General features: G+C 51.8%; 6 protein-coding genes and 1 non-coding gene across 7 annotated transcripts; all 7 read left to right on the top strand.

The window, feature by feature from the left end:
* Positions 1–7,776: 7,776 nt before the first annotated feature.
* Positions 7,777–10,319, top strand: BO97DRAFT_474782 (MFS transporter; the record flags this gene model as incomplete). Its single annotated transcript, XM_025700352.1, has 3 exons — positions 7,777–7,870; positions 8,153–9,056; positions 9,116–10,319. The coding sequence occupies 3 exons, from the start codon at positions 7,777–7,779 to the stop codon at positions 9,915–9,917; spliced, it is 1,800 nt and encodes a 599-aa protein (XP_025555906.1). The 3' UTR covers positions 9,918–10,319.
* Positions 10,320–11,760: 1,441 nt separating this feature from the next.
* BO97DRAFT_439718 (Zn(II)2Cys6 transcription factor) lies at positions 11,761–15,749 on the top strand. Its single transcript, XM_025698005.1, has 3 exons — positions 11,761–14,435; positions 14,488–14,540; positions 14,597–15,749. The coding sequence occupies exons 1-3, from the start codon at positions 12,212–12,214 to the stop codon at positions 15,635–15,637; spliced, it is 3,318 nt and encodes a 1,105-aa protein (XP_025555905.1). The 5' UTR covers positions 11,761–12,211; the 3' UTR covers positions 15,638–15,749.
* A 975-nt stretch (positions 15,750–16,724) lies between these two features.
* BO97DRAFT_t41 lies at positions 16,725–16,796 on the top strand. Its single transcript has one exon. It is a non-coding gene; the product is annotated as a tRNA-Glu (tRNA).
* Positions 16,797–18,232: 1,436 nt separating this feature from the next.
* Positions 18,233–20,845, top strand: BO97DRAFT_334791 (putative homeobox and C2H2 transcription factor; the record flags this gene model as incomplete). Its single annotated transcript, XM_025691413.1, has 1 exon — positions 18,233–20,845. The coding sequence occupies one exon, from the start codon at positions 18,233–18,235 to the stop codon at positions 20,843–20,845; it is 2,613 nt and encodes an 870-aa protein (XP_025555904.1).
* A 612-nt stretch (positions 20,846–21,457) lies between these two features.
* On the top strand, positions 21,458–23,070 carry BO97DRAFT_402398 (uncharacterized protein). Its single transcript, XM_025694492.1, has 2 exons — positions 21,458–22,135; positions 22,274–23,070. The coding sequence occupies exons 1-2, from the start codon at positions 21,664–21,666 to the stop codon at positions 22,924–22,926; spliced, it is 1,125 nt and encodes a 374-aa protein (XP_025555903.1). The 5' UTR covers positions 21,458–21,663; the 3' UTR covers positions 22,927–23,070.
* Positions 23,071–23,240: 170 nt separating this feature from the next.
* On the top strand, positions 23,241–24,536 carry BO97DRAFT_381744 (putative ubiquitin-conjugating enzyme). The gene is made up of 4 exons (XM_025693261.1): positions 23,241–23,329; positions 23,382–23,476; positions 23,554–24,320; positions 24,374–24,536. The coding sequence occupies exons 1-4, from the start codon at positions 23,268–23,270 to the stop codon at positions 24,455–24,457; spliced, it is 1,008 nt and encodes a 335-aa protein (XP_025555902.1). The 5' UTR covers positions 23,241–23,267; the 3' UTR covers positions 24,458–24,536.
* A 282-nt stretch (positions 24,537–24,818) lies between these two features.
* BO97DRAFT_420140 (uncharacterized protein) lies at positions 24,819–25,175 on the top strand (the record flags this gene model as incomplete). The annotated part of the gene is made up of 1 exon (XM_025696623.1): positions 24,819–25,175. One exon carries the CDS (start codon positions 24,819–24,821, stop codon positions 25,173–25,175), a length of 357 nt encoding a protein of 118 aa, XP_025555901.1.
* Between the last annotated feature and the right edge of the window lie 12 nt (positions 25,176–25,187).

The raw sequence follows: 25,187 nt of genomic DNA, 5'->3' as shown, positions 1-25,187 counted from the left end.
GAGTCCCTCGTACTCGTAATATGCTTGCCTAATAATTAAAGCAACCATTGAGAACCAAGGAAGGGCATTTTCCACGGGAGAATATGAGTAGCCAGTTGAGATACGAAGTAAGGCCAGATGGCCTGGGAATATTTACCGTACTAAAGGTGAACTACAAAGTACAGTACATACCTCTACTCACCCGGTTGATAAGCAGACCGCCTTGCCTTTGTCCCATGCACGCCCACTCACTATCTGTGTCCGAGGATGTTCGCATTTTGACTACTACCAACCACGTTTCCAATAATAAGGATAGTGTCATTGACATCAAATTCCAAGAAACAGCCTAGCCGAAGGAAGATCGAGGCATGAACAAGGTTAACTCGAACGATTGACCCGCCACAACCGTTCTAACAGGTCTTGACCGACCGACCGACCGATCTTTACCTACTTCGCAGTTTGGTACCTGGTCAGGACGTCAAGGCGGTGGCATGACCGAGGACGCTCATGCGGCGCTGGGAGGGTCCCATAGCGGTTTCTAGAAGGATTCGATACATATGCCAGGTGCACATTGCTCCATACCTTGCCCGGTGTTGATTCCACGGAAAGGGAGGGCGGGTTCTTACCTAACAAGTATCCTGAAACATGCTAAACGAAGTATACGCGCATACCCCGACAGTACCGACATGAGACGGCAACTGACATATTGGGTGACTTCACGTAGGTTGCACCTCACCAATGAAGTAGGATCCTTGTAATCAATCAACTAACTGAGGTTCCATAATCAAAGCGAGATGAGGTGGGAACAAGAGTCATTGAGCCAAGTGGAACTCGGTAGAAGGAGACTAAGAACTGGTTAGTCTGTACGTATCAGATACATACTTACTCGTACATGGGGACAAGATCCCGCTGCTAGTGGAAGGTGGACGTGTGGGATGCAGAATAGTGGGCGTCATGACTTACTTAGCCTCATTAACCCTCGACAGCGGACCCGACATTCTGGGGCGCGAAATGCGCCTATAATCCGATCCACTGCGGGTGGCTTGTCTCTCTGAAGCTGACTTCAGCTGAGTGGACATCATACCTAGTACAACAACCGTGTCGACGGCTTTCGGGCCCATTGGGCAGAGATGACGATTATTCCAAGAGGTGAGCAAAGAACATTGCTAAGGGTGACCACGACATTAGTGTAGCATCAGCAGAAAAGAGAAGGCTATGGATGTTTCCGAGACTGTTGGCCCCCTCAGGGGGTGGAGGGCCGTTACAGTATCTAAAGCGAATCGGAGATTAGCACGAGGGGTAGGTGATAGGCAGGAAGAACGGGCCAAACAACATCTCGGAGTTGAGAAGATACGTAGGCCGTTTGAGGGCATGAGGGGCAGATCCTTCCTCGGTAATCCTGAGAAACACTGCGGCAGACGGAAGAAACAGAGAAGAATAGGCAGAAATGGTGATCACGCTGAGCAATCAAGCGAGCAAGCGAGCCAACATGGGCAGGCAAGCGAAAGGTAAGCGTCGAGGAAACTAAGAGTAGGTTTAGTGTTTTTCCATGGGCTGATGATGTCGCGGTTCTCACTCAACAGCCCTGGCTCCTACCAGACGCTCCTCTGTACACCGCACTCACGGCCATGTACCGCGGGGCAGCCTAATGCCCCGCCAGTGCGACAATCAGTCGGGAGCAATCAAGCTACCTTGCATGAAGAGAGGATCTTGGCCCAGCTGTCAGAGCGGTAGAACACTTCCCGAAGATTGCTTGCCAACTACCCCGTCTCGTGGGCTGGGTATCAGATCAGGTAATGTTGGCCGGCTCACCGTATGTTGGTGGTCTGCCCTGCCTGCAAGAAGAACAAGGGCCCCTCATGGACACGGTTGTGGCCGGCATGGCTCGAGGAACAGCAGCAGCAGCAGCAGCAGCAGCAGCAGCAGCAGCATTCCGGTTTCTGCCCAATCTCGAAACCAACCTCAGCTGACCTATGAGGGAGACTGTTCGCGTTAAATTACAAACACAGCAGCAAGGGAGAAAAAACAGAGAATAGACCGACCGTTGGCACGCAGGCTGCCTGTCCCGCCTCGGACAAGAGATAACTAGTTTATGCAGTTGTAGTCCTCAATCAGCTCCCGGCGATACCCAAGACGGCCGGTGGCCTGCAAGCCCCTCCTCTTCACTCTTCACCGCTTACTTCCGGACTCTTATCCATATCAGTTTATGGCTAATGCTCTCACCCCCTCCCCCCAGTAACTGCTGTATACTGCTGGTAGTATACCTGCTATTCACTGCGCCTGCAGCGCATCGGCGTCAGCATCAGCACCACACTCGCATTGTTCCTAAATCATCCCGTCTGCGATTCCGCGGTATCAATGGCCAGACAGGTCTTCATCACGCCCCGCGATCTAGGTTTGATGCCGCACGTCTCAGGGTCTTCCTCCGATGATCCAATCGTACCCCAGAAAACTTATGTTCCATACCGTTGAAGGAGTAGGCTCACATGATCAGCAACAATACATACAGGCCGACTAGCTTCCTGAGGTGCGTCGCGATGACATTCCCCTCCATTTTCCTGTTCCTTTCCGAAATGTCCGAATGGTTATCGAGATGGACACGATCGTGGTCATTCGAGCTAGAAGCCGACGGCCCGCTGACAGTCCACCAGCCATCTCTCCCCTGGCAATGAACGGTGTGCATATCAGAAAGCACGTCACGCTGACACCGCCAGATCATCGATCGCAAGGTCGTTGGCCGTTGTACTCAAATGCTTTTGATTGCAGGAATAAGGAAGATAAGGGGCACCCACTGTACATATTACATACATTACGCTGAATGCAATTGCTTGCATACAATTCTAGGAGAGCTCTTTCTTAAGCACGTCAGCATAGCGACCGTCAAGCAATTGAGCTGGTGATCTACGGATGGCGTGAGTACCTCCCATAGTACCAGGTAGTAATACTCCGTAGTGCTAGTCACAATTTCCGGCGTGCTGTCTTTACGCATAGGCTTTCTTGGAGACATCACCTGCCTCTCTGCTTCCTCAGTTGTTTGCTTTGGAAACTGTATTCGAAGGCTCTCAAAGCTTCCAGGGTCAGAGTTTAAGTTGCATCTCTCCGCGTGGTACTCTGTAGGGTACCTACCTACCTCCTTAGTCTCGCCTTCTAATTTCTGGCCTCTGACAGGACAAGCATTGAGACTGGCCTGCAGCGGTCGACCGGAGAGTAATCCATTCGGCGGTCAGAGGCACAGAGTCCTTCTGACCTTCTGATTGGGTTGCGCCCCGAGTTTCTGGTTGTCTTTCATGGCCTCTAAGCACCGACTGGCTCTTTGCTGCTTGTCATTATCTGTTCAAGCATAATGACGTCGTGCAATGCTCTTCCTCGCGAATTGGGAATAAAAAAGAGAAAAAGGGGAAAAAAGCTTTATTGCCCGTATCACTCACTATCACATCCTTTTCCCCGGCTCCTCTGAGAGCAAAGGGTGGAGGCTCAGAGTCGATCGTCTGTATCATAAAAGCCCCACTGCTATGCACAGATACATACTGTGATTGTAGTCAAAGAATTACTTGCAGCTCTGAAGTCTGAACTCTTCCATTGTTTTTCTTTCTGATCCTCATCTGGCTCGCGTGGCTCCAGATCTTAACCTAACTCAGTCAGGCACTATGATATCTACAGCATGGCACTATTTCCCTGCTGCAGCAAAAGGTGGGCTGTCGTGGTACCGTGTGTCGGTAACAGGGTGGTAAATACGTTGGCCCTGGTATGGGGACGTCTTGGCTAGTAGCGTCTGGAATTGAGATCCCAGTGCCTTGGTCCTTCCCACTTCCACCCGTCCTTAGTGTTGTTTGTCCCTGGGGAACGCGCTTTAGGTTCACCATCCTTTCCTTTTTACCGACTTTTTGGAGATTGCAGCACGAAACCGCAATTGACCGAGACTCTCATAGTGAGAAGGTCTGTCTGTCTTTGCTCCTTACTATACTGCCTAGTGAGGGACACTAGAGCTTAGGACCTTATCGCTGGAAAGTGAACCACACCACTGAGGTAGCCAGCCACGTAAGAGACCTGCTAAGCATCACTGACTGGATACAAACAGGTATCCGGATCGCTGGCTCCATACATACATATCATAAGGTATCTGGAACCTCCCCATTCACCCTTCCCCCGCCCCTCCCTTCGCATTACCCGCTGTTTCAGGTCTTTGCATCTGTTATTCGAGCGGCTGGGGAATAATCAGGAGCGCTGGTCGTTTAGCGGCAGGGTGATGTGGTGACGTCAAAGGAACCTGAGGCAGATTCGTTCTTCAGCTAGCAGAGTACTGAATGACCGGCAGCTCAGAATGTGGTTTATGCATGAAAGAATGGCGGCTCTTTCGAAACTCTGAATGGTGCTACTTGCTTGTTGTCTACCCTTGTTCAGATTTGCTGGTAAACTTGTTATGATAATTCGGCTTCGCTCGAAGCACCAACATTCATGGCGGAAACGATGCTGCCGCGCTTCTTCAATACTACTCTAGGATGTTGGCCCTTATCTTTCTTTCCCATGGTTTCCGCCGGCACACTCTTGAACATCTGGCATCCCTCTTGACTTCCCCGGAATTTCTTTCATGTACGGTATTGTTACCGATCAATATACGCTAACTTCACGGATGTTTTTATCTGGAGCTGGGGACCGCATTTAACTTCCGGAGCATTTGTTCAAGAAGCCGAGCGACCATTAACTATAGCAGGATGGTCCAATTCAGTCAGGGGAAGCAGAACTGGCAGCTGTTGCAACTTGCGCTTTCCCGCGAAGATGAGGCACAATTACGCATCCGAGACAAGATCACTCGCGCCCGAAGTTTACGGATTTAGCAGACAACGGAGTCGACCTACCTAGTAGTAATGTAGTCTCCTTCAGTTGCAAAGTGTTCTTCTCCCGCATTGCTTCGCTATCCTCATAGCCCCGGTAATCTCACTAAATGTCAATCAATTGTTACCTCTTCCCGATCAACCCCCATTGTCGACCCACTGCAGGTCCGGGCGATGAAATGAAATAGTGTCCCTCCTCACCGTAAGGAGTGAAGCTCGCCGCCATTCGCAAAGTATGTGGCCCACTTCGGCAAATGGTAATGCGAACTTCCATATTGAAGACCCAGTCTGAATAGAAACAATTCAAATCGAATTGTCTTTATTCCCTTCTCCTCCCCAAGTTTGCTCACAATAACTTCCTCGGCTGGACCCCTCATTCTTCCCCTATTGTTCTGCTCAGTAGGCTCTACCCTGGATCGGATCGTAACTATCTCTGATGCTGCCCTTCCTTGGCCCGACAGAACGGCTCTTGGTTGCTTCCACTCTTAGTGTCATTCGTCAACAGCAGTCCATAAAATTCACCGCTTGTTATCGCTCCGTCAGTGCAGGCACGCAGCAACTTAGGTTGTTGGCTAAATTTCCCATTCCAGGTCAAGTGACATCGATCCTGGAAGCATCATACGTGAGTACTTGAAGAAGCGGATTTTCGCTGAATGTTGTCATAATTGTGGTTCTTTGTCTGGTCGGCGGTGGCCTTTAGCTATTTTGATACGTACCTTTTTTTTTTACATTCGCAAAGTGACCCCCTACATACTAGTATTTTACCTGTTCGTCGGCCATTAAGCATAAGAGTGGGTGGGCACTAGGCTAATTCTTCCAGAACTCGACCTCGTTCGATAAGAGGGGAGGCGCAACAGTACTTTCCAGTCGCGTTTCCCTCCCCCTCCTCTTAGCCACCAGAATTGAGTTGACCTCTCTTTGTTGAGACATGGGACTTTCTGGGAGAGGGGGAAGGACGGGATGACTCCAAGTGTGCGGGCTTGGAGGAGGAGGTGCTGTTAGATCTATCATCTCACTAAAGTCACACTAAAACCAGACTTCTGGAAAGCCGATCATCATTGCCTTACGGGCCAATTTAGCGCGCTTTTTAGCTACACACCTTTTTTGACTGTTCCCCGGAGCCCCAGGGCTCAGGTCCATCATGGGCCCTCTAACTACGGCTCTACCGGTCAATCTGTTGCGGCGGCGGCTCTGGAATGGGGCAATTTGCTGATTCTCCTTTGCTCTCTCTCATATGCTTTTTCTATTTTTTAAACTTGATTTTCTTATTCATCACTTTTTCTTTTTCCAAATCAAAGTTCTTCCCTTCCCTCGCTGTAATCCGTTCTCCTTCTCTACCCTTTTTTTTCTATTATTATTTTTTTCTTTTTTCCCCCCTCTGGTTTTCTTGTTGGATTTCCCTTTTTGTAGACTAGTGTGGTCTGGCAGTAGGCTTTTGATCGATGAATACAAATCCAGCTCCGATCTGAATCTGATCCCCTCTCCCTTAGGACGGTTTTACGTGATTCGAGGATGATTTATGGGTTTTTTTTTCTCCCCAATATTAGTTGATAAAATGGAGAAGTGGGTTTCTCCTCTCACCCTTCCATTTTCTTTTTGTTCCGTCAGAAAATGGACCAACCCATACCGCTCTTACATGATAGTAAGTAACCGGGCTGTTTTTGATGTGTATGGATTGTATTGACTCCAACTACTCCCACTTGCACCTGATCCGACGTACCCAAGCAGGACGCAGGAGCAACCCTAGGTTAGTACCTGAGGATCGATGTACAGGACAGCCGTACCTTGGATGGATTGCGTTTTCTTCCATGCAGCGATTGGTCCCACTCTTTCCCAGATTCCGGTTCTTTCTCTGACTTTGTTTTCTCTGTCATCGGTCAACTCGGAGGGCTAAACTAGTATGTGGTACCCCAGTATCTAGTCTTGTTGCCCGTACCGCCGTGTCAGATGGCTCCGATCCATCTCTCGTTCCCTCTCCTTCCGGGGAGCCCACCTGCATCATACTTTAGGAAAAAATATGAGTGAGAAAATGATAGCGTCAGGCATGGGGGGAAAATTCCCAAAAATAATTATAATAATACTCAATCCGCATTAAGATCCTGAGAGACAGAAAAAAAAATACTGTCATTAATAATTCAAAGTGGATCCTTCCTATCCTCAGCTGTTTGCTGCCCGCTTGCATCTGCATCCTTCTTGTACAGCTGTAACCGAAAAGGGACTCTATCTTGAACCGTTGACGCTTTTTAGTCTTTCGCCTGATCACATATCAGGAGGCTATCCACTTCAAATACTACATTTAATTCCCCTGCCCGGCCTGCCTCTCCTTTTGACAGACCTTTTGACTGCTCTCAACCTCCATTCATCTGTCTTCCCTCCTCGTTCTCAATTCGTCCGTTGACTATATACAAAATCTAGTAGTGTACCTACTAGTACTACACTGCCAATCTGACCTCCTTCGACGTCCTGTCTAGACGGTCAATCTGAAGATCTCTTTCAATTGAGATACACCGATCTATCTCTCTGTCTTCTCTCTTCAGCCCTTTGAGCAATTTCCAGAAACAACCCACCGGTTTGTTGGAATCAAACTTTTGCGTCATTGGATTCCCTTGCAGTTACACAGCCTAGCCGTTTCGCGGGACTCGACCAGCACCGAACCAAAAAGGAAGACCAGCAGAAGAGAAAGAAAAACGAACGGGAATCTCACCATTGAATTTGCGACAGGGGGAGGAAATGTTGAGCCCCCTTTGACCAACAACCTCTCTCCTTTCTTCAACGCAGCCAGCGATCTTATCACAACTATACCCAGCATTCCCTCCCTTCGGTTACAGCACCGAAGACACATTCCTTTTCGACCAGTCGAACTCGCAAGTAGACCTGCTCTCATTGCATCCGAGGTTATAGCAAGTGGATATAACCCTATCACCCCGTGGCGGTTGGCATTGCACGAGACAGTTCCTCCGACAAGATGTTTAAACGCCCGTCGTGTTTACAAGGCCGTCGGCAAGGCGAGCGCCCCGATGATTGGTCCGCTTTCCCTGTACGGCAACTATTCGTGCTAGGTACGTCTCCGTCAATGTTTTTTTGGCCTTTTGCTTTCTGCTTTTGCGCCCAACAGTTATCGGAAAATGAGCTAGGTACTGGATTGTTTGTTGTCGGACCATTCATTCGGTTCTTTCCATTGCCCCTCCCCAGTTTCTCCCCCCCCCCCCTCTTTCCTTCCCCTTTTCCATCCCCCTATTATTATTCCGTTGTGTTTTTTTCTTTGGGGTTTCTCTGTTCTTCCTGCCGCGCAACTTGCGCTTGGGGAATATCTAGATTGTCATGACTGACGGCTTGATTAGCGCTATGTCGCATTTGCGAGCCCATCGCATTCATGTCCATCTTCCCCTACGTATATCAGATGGTTGAATCGTTCAAGGTGACAGACAATGATCGTAAGATTGCGCTGTATGCGGGGATGATCACTTCGGCCTTCACTTTCGCCGAATTTTCCGCCGGTATGTTCTGGGGTCGCATGAGTGACAGGATTGGCAGGAAGCCAGTCTTGGTCATGGGTCTGATTGGCACCGCCATCAGCATGATCGTGTTCGGATTCGCTCCCAACCTGGCGACTGCAATGGTCGCCCGGGCCCTAGGAGGTCTTCTGAATGGTAACATCGGAGTCCTTCAAACGACCGTTGCGGAGATTGTCACGGTCAAGGAGCACCAACCTCGGGCCTACTCCATCATGCCTTTCGTCTGGTGCTTAGGTTCGATCATCGGACCCGCCATGGGTGGTGCGCTGGCACAGCCCTGCGACAATTACCCTTGGCTCTTCCAGCGCGGAACCATTTTCGACAACTTCCCATTTCTGCTGCCCAACTTGGTCTGCGTTGTTGTCCTCGCCTCCGGTATCATCGTCGGCTTGTTGTTCTTGGAGGAGACCCATCCCGAGAAGAGAAATCGCCGCGACCCGGGTTTGGAGCTAGGCAAATGGCTCGTCGATAAGTTCAAGGGATCCCGTGTCAATCTTGCAGAGGGATTGGAAGTCAAGGCGGCAACTACCGATGATGATTACTTCGACTACGACGATGTTGCACCCCCAGAGTACCGGAGTGCTGAGTCTTCCCCTCGTTTGGGTCCGATGAAGGAATCAGATGATCTCTCCACAGATGACGACATTGAGGGGCAGATGAAAGGGCAGAAGCCCAAGGCTTTCACGAAACAAGTAGTCTTCAACATCATCGCCTACGGGATTCTCGCATAGTAAGTCTAATCCCGGTATCTACCTCTGGATCACCTTTGGGTACTGACATCGTCATCAGTCACAGCGTCTCCTTTGACCAACTCATGCCGGTCTTCCTCAGTACCCCTACTTCCACCGAAGATGCCGTGCTCCCCCTGAAGTTCACCGGAGGGTTGGGGCTAGCGACAAAGAAGATCGGATTTATGCTTGCGGTGCAAGGGGTATACTCGATGATTGCGCAACTTTGGTTGTTTCCATTCGTTGTTCGTCGATTTGGCACGCTCAGAGTCTTCCGCTTCGTCTTGCTGGTCTGGCCGCCATTGTACTTCATGGTCCCTTACCTCATCCTCTTGCCGGAGAAGCTACAGCTCGGTGCGGCTTATATGGCTTTGATCAGCAAGATCACACTACATGTCATAGCCTTCCCCGCTACGGCGATTTTGCTCGCCAACGCTGCTCCGTCCTCCAAGGTGCTCGGGTCTATCAATGGTGCCGCAGCCTCCACTGCCAGCTTGAGTCGCGCGTTTGGCCCAACGATCACCGGCTTGTTGCACTCGCGAGGTCTCGAAAGTGGATACTCTGTGCTGGCGTGGTGGGCTTGCGGTCTTGTCTGCGTTGTTGGTGCCTTCGAGAGTTTCTGGATGGAAGAGTCTGAGCGAGAGAACGAGGCGGAAAAGAAGGCCCAGTCCGATGATACGACCACGGATCGCAATGTGCTGCGGGGTTCTTTAATTGCCGGTAAGGAGGATGGTACTCCCGAAGAGGTGCGGAGATTGCTCTCTTCCGCGCGGACGAGCATTGATGAGCTGGACGTCACTCCTCAAGTTGAGTCGGCACAATTACTCGTGGCTGAGCCTCTTAAGTCCGAGGTAGACGCCTGAAGCCTCCTACGTATTCTCATTTATTATCTCTACGCACTGCTCCTCACAATTCCCCTGAATTTTCTCTTCCTCTTCCATTTTGACTGTTGGCTTCATACGTCATGCTTAACTTTCTCTGTTTTACCATGTGGATATTGTGGTTGGTGGCTTGCCTTTTTCTTTCTATTTTTCTGTATTTTCCTTTTTTAGACCATGATTCAAGATGGGTTGATGGCGCAGTTTATAGACCGGGTGCATACTATGCAACAAAAGCATGAGGGCTGGCGAGTCTGTTTCACATTTTCTGTTTTTGTTTCCTGTTGGCATTAGCATGGGCATCGTTGGGCATCTATGACTTCATGCATTGGAGAGGCTGTTTGTGTTTTCCGTTCACTGTCTGCTATTGCGCTTATTATATCCCACTCAAGAGTTTGAGAGAAGAGAAATCCATTGCGGAAGGGCTGGAGTGAGGATGGGAGCATCTCTCACTCCACGATCCCGATTGTTTCGAGGCAAATGAAACCCAGTTGCTTTTGCTTCGCTTGATCCGATTACGTCCTCTACTCACTGGTGTAATTTGCTGTAGTTTGGAACGAGCAAAGTGAGCGCTAGTAGCCGCGCTTGCCATGGTGCTTTTCTCTTACCCCTCCCATTTGCCCGGCCGTGGGGTTCCCATCGTAGGCTCTCTGACAGTCCTGTCCAATGCGACCTGGTCTTCCCCTCTCCTTCAGCGGCAAAGTCGGCCAAGCCTCACGCACGTTGATGCAGTGGTCTGGTCGACCACGCTGTCGCCGTGCGTTCACGTCATCTGGTAGTGTGGTGCGGGGCTTGCAGAGAGGGGGATCAGCCGGCCGAGCCCCGCCGTGAGTGCCCCTCTTCTCACATACCTAGTCTCATACCTACTATACTGAGATCACGACACATCTGGTCTGTGTATGTCCGTGGGGGTTGATGAGTTGGTTAGGCGTCAGGAGAAACGAGGGGAAAGTTTTTCACCCGGATCTCTCGGGTGACCAGGGGTGATGGAATCACCCGCTGGATTCTGCTTGTTGGACTGCTTCCTCAGTCAGGGGCATGCTGAAGCTATTCCGAACTTCCACTCGATCAACCCTCATGTCTCCTGTTGCTGTTTTGAGTAAGCAAGCATAGCCGATCTATCCCAGGACTGTGATTAGATAAGGTACAATATGATTCAAGGTTGTGCCTAGTAGTGTCACCTGGGGAAGAGCCTTCGTTTCGGTTAGTTCCTGGTGTCCTAGGAACAGGTCTCCGCTGGAGAAATGAGATCCACATGTGCTGGGCTCTATAGCCAGTACAGAACACAGACTTAACGATCTATCTAGTCCTTTGAACCCTCTAGGGTCGTAGTCTAGAGAAGAACAAAGGAGGCTTGGATATGGATACATGACGGCTGTGGTGATGGGGCATATTATGGGACCTCGGGCATATCAGTAACCAATCAGACCTCGGCTGGGGAGTCGATATATCACGTGACAGGTACCGAAGCACAACCAGGAGAATCACCTCGGCATCTTTCAACCATCTATCCTATACATACTCTGGCACAAATCCTTTGATTTCTTATTTGACTCGAATTGCTGAAAGAGGTATATACTTCAAGTTATATATCAACATATATGTGCAACTGATTGAATAATAATGCTTACTTCAAGCAGGGCCACCATCAATTCGTTCTTTGTCAGCGGAATCCCCTCATCGGCTCGCCCTCAGTCAGTCATGGGCTTAACCAAGTTAGATTAGCACGAACCAGTGAGTGCTGACATGAATTTCTCCCGCTCACAGAACTAGACTCCCGGACCCAGACTTATCCTCCACCAATATCTCCACCAGGTTTTGCCCTATCTCAACCTCGGCGCTTGCTTGTCTTTTTCTTTTTCTTCCCGCGCTGTCTTCGTGCGTCCTTCACAAGAATCCCCCTGATCTACGCCGATCCTTCGCGCAACATATTACCCGCCCGATTTCAGAGCGCTCGTGGTGCGAAAATACCGCCTGCGTCATGGGCTGCGACTGTGCCTTGCCTTCCGAATAATAACCGACCGAATAAGTCGCCGTCACGATACCATACTGGCGACCCGAAACCAAACCGCCTGCATCTCATTCGTGTCGATTGAGGAGAGTCATTCGATCGACGAGATAGAGCAGGAGTCAGCGCATGATTCTACCATGAATACTCGATTGTCTTCAGGACTTGGGCTCTCTGTTATCTATCCTTCTCGCGTGACCGATATCTCTAGCAATCCATCCTCAAGACATGCTCGCACAACTGCGCCTCCTTTCGCCGTGCCTCTCCCATTATGCTGAACCCCGCCTCTCCCCCCTCACCGACCTCCTCGGGGAGGAAAAGACCGCATTCGGCCACCGATACGTCCTCAATGCCTGCGGAGTCTCCGGCGCAGTCTCAGCAGCAGGCCGCCCGTGATGCGCCCACCCCCGCAAAACCCATCGCGTCCTCCTTAGCCTCCAACTCCTCTTCTTTCCGCAATGTATCCGCCTGCAATCGGTGTCGTCTGCGAAAGAACCGTTGCGACCAGCGACTTCCCCGATGTCAATCCTGCGAGAAGGCCGGCGTCCGCTGCGTCGGGTACGACCCCATCACGAAACGTGAGATCCCTCGCAGCTATGTTTACTTCCTCGAGGCTCGTGTGGCTTACTTGGAGAAGCTGTTGATGGACAATAAAATCGAGTACAAGGAGCCGGTTGCATTCGATGAAGAAGAAGCCGTGAAAGTTGAGGCGAGACTTGATGCGCCTCAGGCACCGACCGCGGCCTCCGAGGGCCCAGCTTCTGCAGCTGAAGAGCCCACTGCGGACGGAACTGACAAGGGGGTGAAAAAGGAGAAGGAAACCTGGGTCTCGAGACAGGACAGGGATGGTTCGAGCGGACAGGAACTGGAAAGAAATCAGGATGCCAACAAAGAGGACAATTGGCGAATACATAATCTCGTGTCGAATATAGGCATGGTGTCAGTACAGGGGACTTCCGATCCACGATATCTTGGCTCAACATCCGGAATTTCCTTCGCGCGTGTGGTCTTCGCTGCCGTCAAAAGCTCCGTGTCGGGAAATGTGGCCGAGCGTGGGCCAATGCGCCCCAATGAACGCCTACCGCACAGTGCCACGGGGACTGGCGGCAGCACAATGCGAGACTCCTTCTTCGGTTTACAGACGAGGCCGACTATGAAGTGTGCGGCATTTCCGGATCGGGACCTGGCTGAAAGGCTGGTCAATCTCTATTTTGAGCATGCAAACGCGCAGATACCCATTCTTCATCGGGCCGACTTCATGGAGATGCTCGATCGGACGTATGCAGTCGATGAGAAGAGCCGCTCTCCGCGCAGTCTTTACACCCTCAATATTGTGTTCGCGATAGGTGCGGGAATCATCTTTGAGGATAAGCCAGCAGGCGACGTGAAAAGAGACAATCGGGAAAACTCGCCCACATCCTCTAGCTCTAAGAGGCCTCGACTATCGAGCCATCAACATCAACCGGAAGAGTACCACGCATCTGCGATCATTCACCTCGAGTCATTTCTGGGAAATACTGCCTCGGGAGACGGGTCGGGGGCTTTGGAGGAATTGCAAGCGGTGCTGCTTCTTGCTAGCTTTGCTCTACTGCGACCTGTGGCTCCTGGGCTGTGGTATATCGTGGGCGTGGCAATGCGACTGGCAGTTGATCTCGGCTTGCATTATGAGGATGGTACGGAGATTGATGCACCGGGAGACGAAACTATCAATCGCACCCAGGGCAAGGGCACGGATAAATCTAAGACGCGAGTCGATACCCGTGAACTGGGGCGACGCGAATGGGTGCGTGATCTCCGTCGTCGTCTGTGGTGGTGTGTATATAGCCTCGATCGTTTGGTCAGTTGCTGTGTTGGTCGTCCGTTCGGTATCAGCGATCAGTCCATCAGTACCGAGTTTCCGTGCGAATTCGAAGACAAATATATCACCAAGTCAGGGATTGTGACGCCACCTGAAGGCGCGCCAAGTTATAAGCATGCAGCACACCATTACTTCAAGCTGCGAGTGTTGCAGTCGGAAATCCAGGACGTGCTCCAACACCAACAAGCTCGATTCCTTAGACAACGGTCTCCATATGCCGTCAAAAGACCCATCCGGTCCGATATCGTATCTCCCTTCCTTCAGGGCTTCGACTCGTTTCATTCCTGGCGCAAAGACGTTCATAGGCGGCTGGCAGAGTGGCAGCAGAGTGCGCCGACCCGCCGAGACACAGGCGTCCAATTTTCTGTTGAGTTCCTTGAGCTGAATTACTGGCAGGCTGTCATCATGTTATACCAGCAGAGCTTGACAGTTCCAGCAGAACTAGCCGACGAGATTATGCCTGCCGAAGACGTGTCTAGTCCGTCGTTCTCTAATGTGGATGAGGTGGAGGATGAGGATGAAATCTATTACAAGGTCGCCGAGGCTGGGCAGAAAGTGATTCGAATCTACCGCCAGATGCATCGGGTGCGGTTAGTCAATTATACTTATCTTGCTACACACCATATTTTCATGGCGGGTAAGTGATGTTGAGTTGGCACTCGGTAGGCAGATACTAACGAAAGTGCCAGGTATTTCTTTCCTGTATGCGATATGGCACTCGGTTCTGGTTCGCAGCCGCTTGGTACGCACCCATATTCTCCTTAATTCCCTTGTTCGCATTTTCCTGACTTTCTGCAGACACTTGACGAGGTCGATTTCACCGTCCTCGCTGCCACGTCCGTTCTGGGGGATCTCATGCATAAATGTCCGCCTGCAGAGGCATGTCGAGATGCCTTCGAGCGAATGAGCAAAGCCACCGTACAAATGTGCCTTTCGACCACCGGCTTCGGATCTCAGGTTGATCTTGGCCGCATCCAAGCAGAAGCCGCCCAGCGACAGGCCGCCGCGCTCCACGTCAACCAGACTAGAGCATACGGAGGCAATCCGGTCGATCCACGGGCTCGCCATGTCCAAGCCCCCGTCCGCCGACAGGGCAGCGGATCTATACGACAAGCACCGCGCCCACTGCCGCGTTTCGACATGAATCTCGGGGATCTGTTCAACGATAATACCGGTGTGTCCGACCGACCCAACAACGGGCCCAGGAAACCCATGCAGCCCTACCCAGCACCAGCACCAGCACCAGGAAACCGAGGACCTCGACCCGACTATCCCGAACCTTCCGCATCCAACTACCCCTCGGATCGGTCCTCTATCCGGCCCCATCCCCAACGAACCCCATCCCTCGAATACTACGCCTCCCCATACGACAACCCCGTCTCACCACAGACCCAACAGCACCCGCATCCACAGCAACAACAACAACAACAACAACAGCAGTATTACTTCGCCAACTCCCCGCAACAGAGCGCCTCCCCCAACAGCGTCGGCGCCAGCAACAACAACCCCAACCACGCCGCAGGCGCCCATTACCCGCTCCCTCAAGACCACCCTACCTCCATCAGTCTCGATTTCCTAGACTTCGACCCCACCGGCACAGCAGAAGGCCAGGTCCCCAGCAACTCCGACGACAACAACAACAACAACAACAATCCCGAAGACAATCTCCAGGCAATGCCCTCCCTGGGCCACGGGGTTGGCCACAGCGTAGGCATCGACCTCGGCTTCGGCATGGCGATGGACTTCCAGCATGACTGGAGCGAAAACGCCAATTATGACATTCTGGAAGGGTACTTTTTCGGTGGATCCGGGAATAACGGGCCGCCTGGTGAGGGGTGAGTCGGCCTCTTGTTTGGGATGTGGATTGATGGCTAGGGAGGGAGGAAATTCTGGTTGTTACTGGAATTGAACCACAACCCATGGGTTCGGGCGAAACCCGGCTTATCTATTCACTTATACATACTTTTTTTTTTTCTTTGGCCAAAGAAAAAAATATACCCTGGTTTATCATATGTGTTGTGATCGTGAGGGTGTTCTGTAAGGATGGCTAGCCTGTCGGTAGTAGGGAGGGTGACGTAGCGATACACTATCCCGGTGCAACTGACGTTGATGAAGTTTACAATCGTGTGCGGGATATGCTTTTAGACCGCTTGGGTGAGGCACTCACTGGTACTTGGAACTTCTTGTCTTAGCGCGGTTTTGAGGAGTCGCTTTCTATGGTCAATGACGCTTGCGCAGGTTGTGTGGTGAACCGCATGCTCATTCTGGGACTGGACTAAATCTCGGTATTCGACAAGATTGTATAGATATTGCGGAGATGAGCTAGTGGTTTTGTCTCCTATTCTTGAATCCCGCCCCCTTTAAACACACAGCTCTGCAAGCCTGGATCACGAGAGACATTGGGACAGCTCTGAGGGTGTCGAGCTAGCTTGGTGGGGATACAAGTTTCTTCGGATTATCCCGCGGGCGTAGTTCATTTGCTCCCTTCATATCCTGACGCCAGTTCGACTATGGATCCTATTCGCTTGTGTTCTGTGTCTATTTCTCGAGGTGGGCTGTTCTTCAATGATGTAGGTCTACTCGGTCTAGGTGGTTTTTATTGACCTCGTTCCTGCCATGGCTTGAACATGTAGTTGAGATCATCGTTGATCTGAATCGGAATATATCCCAGTGACCCAATTACTATATCCAATCCAGCAGGGTGGATTGAAGTGAGCTGAGCACCAGCCTCGCACTAGAACAGTAGTCCAATGCAATGTATCGAATCTGCCACTTGAAGCTCCCCCGCATGGTCTGTACAAATCTACTGCCTTCAGTGAAAAACCTACTGGACCCACAGGAGTGCGTCAACAGCAGAACCAGCAAACAAGACCTCAAAGGTATCCCCGGGTCATAATGCCAAAAATTGAACCTCAATTCAACAATCTCCGATGTGGTGTAATGGCTAACATCGCTGTCTCTCACACAGCAGCTCGGGGTTCGATTCCCCGCATCGGAGTTCAATTTCCTCTTTTTGTGCGTCTTTGACTGTCTTTTTTTTTTGGCATAGGAGGGACTGTGCTGGGATTTTCTTTAGCAATAGAAAGTGAATTTTCACGAATTTGCTCCCAGGTCCTGGCATCCTGAGGGCCCGGGTGGGGGTATGAGTCTTGGCTACCAGCCTTATGTTCTTTTAGTCTTGTGCTGTTGCGCAAGGTTATCGGATCGGATGTTGAGATTCCTTGGGTGTTCGATTTTCGGACATGGCCGCAGGGAAATTACACGCGAGAGAGTCAATGTGATCGATAAAGAGCTTTGACCATGGTCTTTGCTCATATAAAAGCACATACACCTGGGTGGCTTGGGTAAGATTGATCTGAGATTCACTTCGTTCCGTGGATGATTGTTTCCCGCTCTTGCTGCCGCCACGTTATTGTCATGTGAAAATGCGGTGTCGTCGGGCCGGTGCCGAAATGTATGGAGGAAATCTATTGGTGGCTTCGTCTACCTTTATCCTTCGAGTGAACTATCGTCTTCCTCGGTTTATTTGTCACCCACGCATGCTCGTGTTGCAGATGCATTGATTGTGATGGATGTAGTAGTTGACATCGTGTTGACACCTGCAGGGAGTATGCAAGAGTAAGGTCAGCAGAGCAGAGGCGAGGGAAGCGAATCCCTTAGTTTATCCGATAGACAAAGCGGACGAGCTGGGATGGTTTGATAGCGGGTAAACGGCAGATGGAGAGACTGGTGCACCGTCTTGGCATGTACCTGGAGGAAGGTTATCGCGGAGGAGGAGCAAGTGGGCGGCGGTGTTGAGCGATAACTAAACGAAGGCTTCGAACTTCCCCTCCGATATCGTGTTGTTGGCGTGAGATGAATCATTCCTGCCTGATTGAGTCTAGCGTGGGCGTGAGACTGGGAGGACGCACCGAGACCGCTTGCCCTGAAGAGGAAAGGCGCTGTCATGGGAAGGGCGTGCAGTCTTGCATGGGCTCCAGTTTTTTCCTGATCTTGAGCCCATCTGTCGTCCGGACCACGCAGCCTTCTCCGGACACCAACGATCAATGATCAATGACTGACCACGGATCAGTAGGTCTAACGGCAAACGCTCCCTCGCTCTCTGACCCTCCCCCCCAAGACAGGATGAGAGAAACTAGTAGACGACCAGGGTTCTCCGTTCCGGCGTGCTGTTCATACCCCAGACGAAAATCATAGTCATGCTGGCTGTCCCGTCCCGTCTGCTCGCCAACCCGCTTATCCATTTCTACAGTTCATGACTTGAACTTCCCTTTCTTGCTATCTGCTATTGCTCGTCTGGTCGTCCTCTTTGCTCTTTTCGAACAAGAACATAGTCTTTAGCTTGTTCGGAAGCTTCCCCTTCCCCCGCCCGCGGTGACTCTTTCTTTCTCTGATTAGACCTATCCTGAAGTACCTCTCCCGTGTGGGATAGATATGGAGTACTTCGACTTCGACGAGGCTTCGTATGATTCGCAGTCGCTTGTTCGTGAGGATGACATCGCCTCCGACAAATTCGAAATTGATGAGGGTGATGCCATTGCGAACCACAACGCTTTTCTGCAGGACGAACCCTTAGATCTCCCCCATGACCCACCAGAGCAGGGTCTGGAGGAACATCAATTGGTGGATGTTCCCAATTCTCTGCTGGATAATGGGGTCTATCCAATGAGGCGTGCCAGGGAGCCCTGTGATTTCTGCAGGCATATGAACCTAGATTGTTTCGTTGCGAAGAGTGGAGTTATGCGCCAAAGCGGCTGTACTTGTTGCATCTCCCTCTGGCGTGAATGCAGTTTCACAAAGCAGGTCGAAGCTCCCGGCCGGTTCCTGGATACATTACACCCGATTGCCGAGAACACCGACAATGGAACGGGTGGCCTAACAGGGAAGAAGGCGCTCAAGTCTCATTCGTACATCGCCGAGGATGCGGACGGCCAGTCAAGGAAGAGCAATTCCCGATTGTCGCGCGAAGCGGTCCGCATCCTCAAGACATGGCTGCTGGACCATAGCGCCTATCCCTACCCCACTGATCAAGAAAAGGACGAGCTGAAGCAACGCACGGGGTTAAAACGAACCCAGATTTGCAACTGGCTCGCCAACGCTCGGCGACGCGGTAAAGTTCGTCCTCCGCCGCGCAGCAGCTCTCCGGCGCCCGGAGCAGTAGATATCCCCGGACAACAGCAACGTCGAGACGTCGCAACCATGACGCCCCTGGAACGTTGGAAGCACTCGCCCCCCGAAAACGAACCTGCTGCTACCTCCGATATTATTCGAGCTTTGAACAATACATCGCTGAATCCTGAGCGGCCGCGCTCGTTCCATCCCGGTCACGTGCGTTCCCATTCTCGGAAGACTGGGTCCAGCAATGACTCAAGCCATGACAACTCCAATTTATTCAATGCTCCATCAGTCAGCAGTCATGAAACCAGTCAATCAGCCAGTCGCTCTTCCTTATCCGATCTCTCCTTTGCGTCTGCCTTCTCACACCGTTCCTCATTGGGGTCTTTTGGCTCGATGGAACGGAAGGAACGGCGTCGTCGTCGGAAGCCCTCACTGCCCGTCAACCTGTTCAATCAACAGAAGGCCCGCAACGCCCGGATATTTCAATGCACCTTCTGCACAGATACCTTTCAGACAAAGTATGATTGGCAGCGCCATGAGAAGTCGCTTCATCTAGCACTGGAGAAGTGGACCTGCTCGCCGCTCGGGGGAGTGGCCTCTGTCGGCGGCGCCAATCGCTGCGTGTTCTGTTTGGCCATTGACCCAGACATGGACCATCTAGAGTCACACAACTTCACTGCCTGCCAAGAAAAGACATCTGCAGAACGCTCCTTTTACCGGAAGGATCATCTCAATCAGCACCTTCGGCTCATGCACAATGTCAAGTTTCTCCCATCCATGGATGCATGGCGAAGTAGCATCACTGAGTTGAAGTCGCGATGTGGATTCTGTGGAATCAGTCTCTCCACCTGGAAGGACCGGGTTGATCACTTGGCCTCGCATTTCAAAAACGGCAGCAACATGACTCAATGGCGAGGAGACTGGGGTTTTGAGCCTTTCATCTTAAACCTTGTTGAGAACGCCATGCCACCCTACCTCATTGGCCACGATCAAAAGACCCTCAAGCCTTTCAAGCCTTCCTCTGCAGTAGAGAAAGATCCCGGTCTCATGGTAGCGGAAGATGCCAACTGCTTCATTCGGCTGAAGCGTGAACTGTCTGCATTTATACACAACCATGTGGCGGCAGGCGTTTTGCCTACGGATCAGATGATTCAGGACGAAGCTCGGATGATCATATACGGCACTGATGACCGTTGGCATCAGACCTGTGCCGACAACCCCGTATGGCTCAGCTTTCTGAAGCGGGATACTGGCCTCGAAGCAGTTCCCGGCTCGGAACACATCAAGTTCTCTGACTTGGGTATGCAGCCACCGTTCGCCACGACTGACGGATTACGACAACCGCCTGTCGAAACAAACTTGCTAGCACGGTCTGCCTGTCGCTCGCAACCACCTTTCAGCCCCATGGGCCCTCCGTCAGGGTTTCAGAGCCCAGCGCTTCCCGGAACTAGTCGATCCTCTATCCCAGCAAGCGCACCTGGGAGCTCCTTCGGTAGCTTCGCTGAAAGTTCCAGCATCGTGCCCACTAGGCCCCAGTCAGGGCTGTCCTCTGACTGGGGAAGCAGTGTGTCTGCTGGAGCTACTGCATTCTCTACTCCACTGAGTGCTTCGGTTGATCCGTTTGTGCAAATGGGATTCGACCCAGAATTCCTTCAACAACTGAACTCTCGGTATGATGAAATGCCATTGGAGGAGCTGCAGGGATTCGGGTTTGAAGGCGACGGTAGAGGCGATAATAGTTTTGTATCTCATGGGCACGAGGCACAGGTGGCAGTTTCCATGGGACAACCATCGGTCCCGTCAAAGATGGCTTCTGCGCCCATTCCAATTCCCAGTCCCAAGCAAAACGAGGTGTACATGTCCGATGCGGGCCCCGAACCAAACCAGAACATGGCAGGGGATCTATATTATCCCGGCAGGAATGCTTGAATGGAGGCGATGGGTGGATGCTTGGTCTTTCAGATTGTCAGACGATCAGGGTTATGACGGCAAAAGTTTCGGGTCTTGTTTCTAGTTAGTCATGTAACCGTCTTGTGAGCGTTCAGTGTTCCTCAAGCGAAACCTGCTTTAGTGTTTGACCGCACAAGTCGCGCAGGCGACAGCCAGTTCTAATATAATATGTTTTTTGGATGGACAGGATCCTTGCTCTGCGCTTGTTAGGTGTAGGGCGTAGGGCGTAGGTCGTGTAACTCTGACGACCGTGCCACTTGCCTCCGATTGGCTAGGATGGGCCAGACTATAGAGGCAAGGTTGTCTCTTGCATGCTATACAAGTTTGGCGTTAGTGTAATTGGCAGACATGTCCGAGTCATCGTTGAATTTCTTGTTGTCTGGCAAATTGTGACGAATGATGAGGCTGTGTGACGGGGTTGGTTCGGGATTGAAGCGGGTTGCTCTTATCGGGAGAGGGGAAATCCGAGTCAGGTCGAGACAAGTCTATTGACATGTGATTCCACTCGGAACTGCACGCCGGCGCTTTTCGAGGGCGGCTTTTTTTGTCTCTCCCCCCCATTTAGCACAATCGAATGGTACTCATGCGTCAGGCGCTGCTTCTCAACGGTCTGACACAGCCACGTGCTTTTTCGCCATGGCCTGTTACTGCCAGTAGGCCCAAGAAAAGAGGAAAAAAAGAAGCGGGATTCACAACTCTTTCCCGCGAGTCTGCGTCAGGCCTACGCAGACTCTTCAGGCGCGCTCCCTTTTTCTTCTTTATTGTCAATCTTCGAAGACAGGGCTTGACTGGCAAATATGGTTATCATGGATGATCGAAATCCCTTGCGAGACACAATTGTCTCCCCTCAGGCGTTCACCATTCTGTTCCCCGTCATCCCGGCATCTCTCCGGCGGCGACTCCCCAGTCTGTACTCTTCGATCCACCGATCGATCAGCTCAGGTGTCACCGCCAACCTGAAGACAAATGTAGCTGGCGAGCAGTATAGTGCTCCCGTGCACTCGCGAATGCCGTCGTCGTCTTCCTTTCCGGAGTTAGAGTGCTACAAGACCCTGCCTGACCCCGCCGGGGACCTTTACCCGCGCCCTGCGACAGCGGATAGTCCGAGCAACGAGCGGGACTCCTGCGGCTCGTCTGTATCGGGGAAGTCTCCGGATATGAGTGAGACCACTACTGTCTTCGATGAGAGTAGATTTGGTGATGCGTTTGGCGTTCCACCGTCGAGATATGAAGCCGAGTCGGGATTGCGGTGGAATAGAGTAATACCCGGTTTGTGACAACACCAATTAGTCTTGCATCGGATGATCTGGCTCTGCTCTTCACTTGACTGCAAGAAGGAGTGTGTTAAGTGAACGATGGGCTAGGTCAATTGCGATGTATCGTATCGAAACTGACTGTTATCCTCAGCGCTGAGCTTGCTTCGCAATGCAGGTTACGAAGCGCAACAGCCCCGATGTGACGGCCGCCTAGCCCGTTCGCTGTATATCAATGCCGTGGGTTATCTGCTGGACGCCCTACCAGCAGAACTCACACATGACGAGATCGCAACCATCCGGCAAAATTTGCCGACAAGTATCCAGCCGTCCACACTAGTGCCGCTCGATGCAAGCCAGCCTGCAACAGGGCCCATGAGGCCCGACACGATGAATCTAGACACGAATTGTCCGTGTACCGCGTCCAAACGGTCGTTTCTTCATCGTCTGCTTGCATTCGTCATCATCCAGTTGTTTGTTCTCGTGCGGTACCTCATACCGTATCTGAAGTTACTCCTCGCCTGGGTCTATCAGTATGAGCGATCTCACCGGGTCACCGAGCGCGTCATTGCCACGACGCTGGACACGGTGGATAGCTGGGGCAAAAGAAGCATGAGCCTGGGGTCGACGGTCCTGGGTTTGTATGACGGAAGAGTGCGCTCGACTATGATGAATGTCACAGATTGGTGGGTCGAAGGTATTGCCGGTGGTATCTATGAGGGAATTGGGGAGGGTATGACAGTGTTGGGAATCATCTCACCGCATACAAACCTGGAAAGGTCCTCATTACATCCACAGGGGAGGTAATTCTGGATCGGGTTGTATAAACTGCCTATTGTTGTGACGTGTTTTGCTTTTGAACTCCTTGGAGCGCCGAGTGCTAGCGTTCAAATTGTATGCATGTATAGAGATAGACCGCAATTTTCGCGACATTATGACGAACAAAGTCTGTTTGCAAGAATTCCCGAGGAATATGCCTAAAGCTTCTCTGTTGTAGCTCTTCCGTAGTAGGAAAGTGCGGGACCGACGGAGGGCAGGCGGGGTGGAGATAACGGGGATAAGGCGGAGATCAACAATTGGCTACGAGCGTGCCCCTAAAGAAAGCCAGACCGATGGACCGACTTCCGCTCCAGCCATAACAGTACATCATGTCGACGACCCGCCTACCCAGCATTCCATCCCTCCGAAAACAGCAGCTCCTACTGGAATTGTCAGTTCATAGTCGAATCTGGATCCTAGCTTCATGCTAATTGCACCGGCAGTGCAAGTTTGCAACATGCAGCCCCTCCGGGCACCTACGTGAGCCTCAGTCCTGGTGACCCCACGCTTTGGTCTGGCGTCATCTTTGTGCGCTCTGGTAAGAAGTCCGCGTGCTTTCAGCAGGTGAATTGAAGTCATGCAGAAGCTAACCCGCTCCATGTTTGTCGATGACAGGCCCATATGCCTCAGCCGTCCTGCGTTTCCAGATCCGCTTCCCCGATTCATACCCCGATATGCCACCGATGGTCAACTTCGCGACCGACGTCTTCCATCCGCTAATTGTACCTCTGACTACCTATACCTTCAGCACTGGTGCCTCGACCGAGGACCCGGTCAGCGCCACCGACGACGAGCGGTTACCGCCCGGCGGATTCAGTCTGCGCCATGGGTTCCCACACTGGTTCGGGCGGGCTAAACGGGGCGGCGGCAACCCGTCGACTGCGTCGTCCAGAGCCGTGAGCGTGCGCAACTCAACCATCAGCACCGCCGGGGGAGGGAAAAGACCCGACACGCCTGCAAGCAAGGAACCAGGCTCCAAGGACCTCCAGACGCCTACCTCGCTCACGGACCGGTCTGCCACGGACGAGACGGAGCCCACGTCCCCGGTGGTGGACCGATCGGTGGACGCGACGAAGACGGTTCCCGTTGCGGTGCTTTTGGATTACATTCGGACGACATTCGACGATGAGGCGGTCCTGGACTCCTTGCCGCTAGAGGCGGCGGCTAACCCGAGCGCGTGGCATGCGTGGAAGGCTCATCGGAAGGGGAACGACAATGCTGCCGCGTTCGCGGGCTTGAAGAAAGGCGGGAGCCCGCAGGCCAGGCTTCCTGGGGATTGGCATTGGGATGGAATCTGGGTGAGACGTGTGCAGAGTGAGATCGAGGCTAGCATCTCGGATTCGACGTTGTATGGGGCTACGCGAGGAGGGGCAGATGAACCGGTATGTGGCTGTTGAAGATTACCTCAAAGAACGTATTTGCTGACAAGACGTAGATTCGATTCTCGCGTTTGGACGAAGCGACGCTTACATCTGTGAAAGAGAAGATGATTCCTCGGAAGGAGGAAGTGCATGAATAAACTTGGGGGATTCGATATACCCATTGTATTTATATGAGTCAGTTGATCTGATAACTACGTACCTGTTTCCTTACTTATGAACTCGTTGAATGGAGAGCAAGCGTCATCATGACTATCATTATGGTCTTCATTTATGATTCTCATCTCCCATGACCGTGACTCTGTCCGCACCTTCCCAAACCGTGCCTCCCATACCTAACCTCGACATCGGCCTCTGCACCACCATAATCAAACCATCCGATTAATCAAACTCCACGCATCTCAAGAACCCAAGAAACAATCAAACCTCCACCAAACCAACCCATACCAGAATCTAATCATCAACATAAACCCACCAAACAAAACCTCCCAGAAACTCAAAATGTCCAACACCCCCCTCCAAACCCGAACCTTCACCCCATCCAACTACAAAACCACCATCATCGTCTGCCTCCTCATCCTCGTCCCCATCGTGACAATCTGCTGCATCTTCGCTTTAGCAGTTGCCTGCTCCGAGTACTGCAGCTCGCGCGGCAAATCTCGCTCCTTCCGGGGGAATGGGAGCAACAGCAGCAGCAACAGTAACACTGAGGGCCGGGGAAATGGCCGCATCTGGCGGATCTCCCGGGCGCTGATGCCACATAACCACCGCCTAAAGAAGACGAAGGCACGAAGCAAGAAGCAGAAACAGTCTGATCCTGATGATGTTGATATGGAGCAGGCTTGTCCGGGTCATTAGATCCCCGGGGAT

The sequence above is a fragment of the Aspergillus homomorphus genome, assembly GCF_003184865.1.
Source record: "Aspergillus homomorphus CBS 101889 unplaced genomic scaffold BO97scaffold_2, whole genome shotgun sequence".
NCBI lineage: Eukaryota > Fungi > Ascomycota > Eurotiomycetes > Eurotiales > Aspergillaceae > Aspergillus > Aspergillus homomorphus.
Note: the sequence above shows the minus strand (reverse complement) of the source record. Positions and strands in the feature narration are given on the sequence as shown.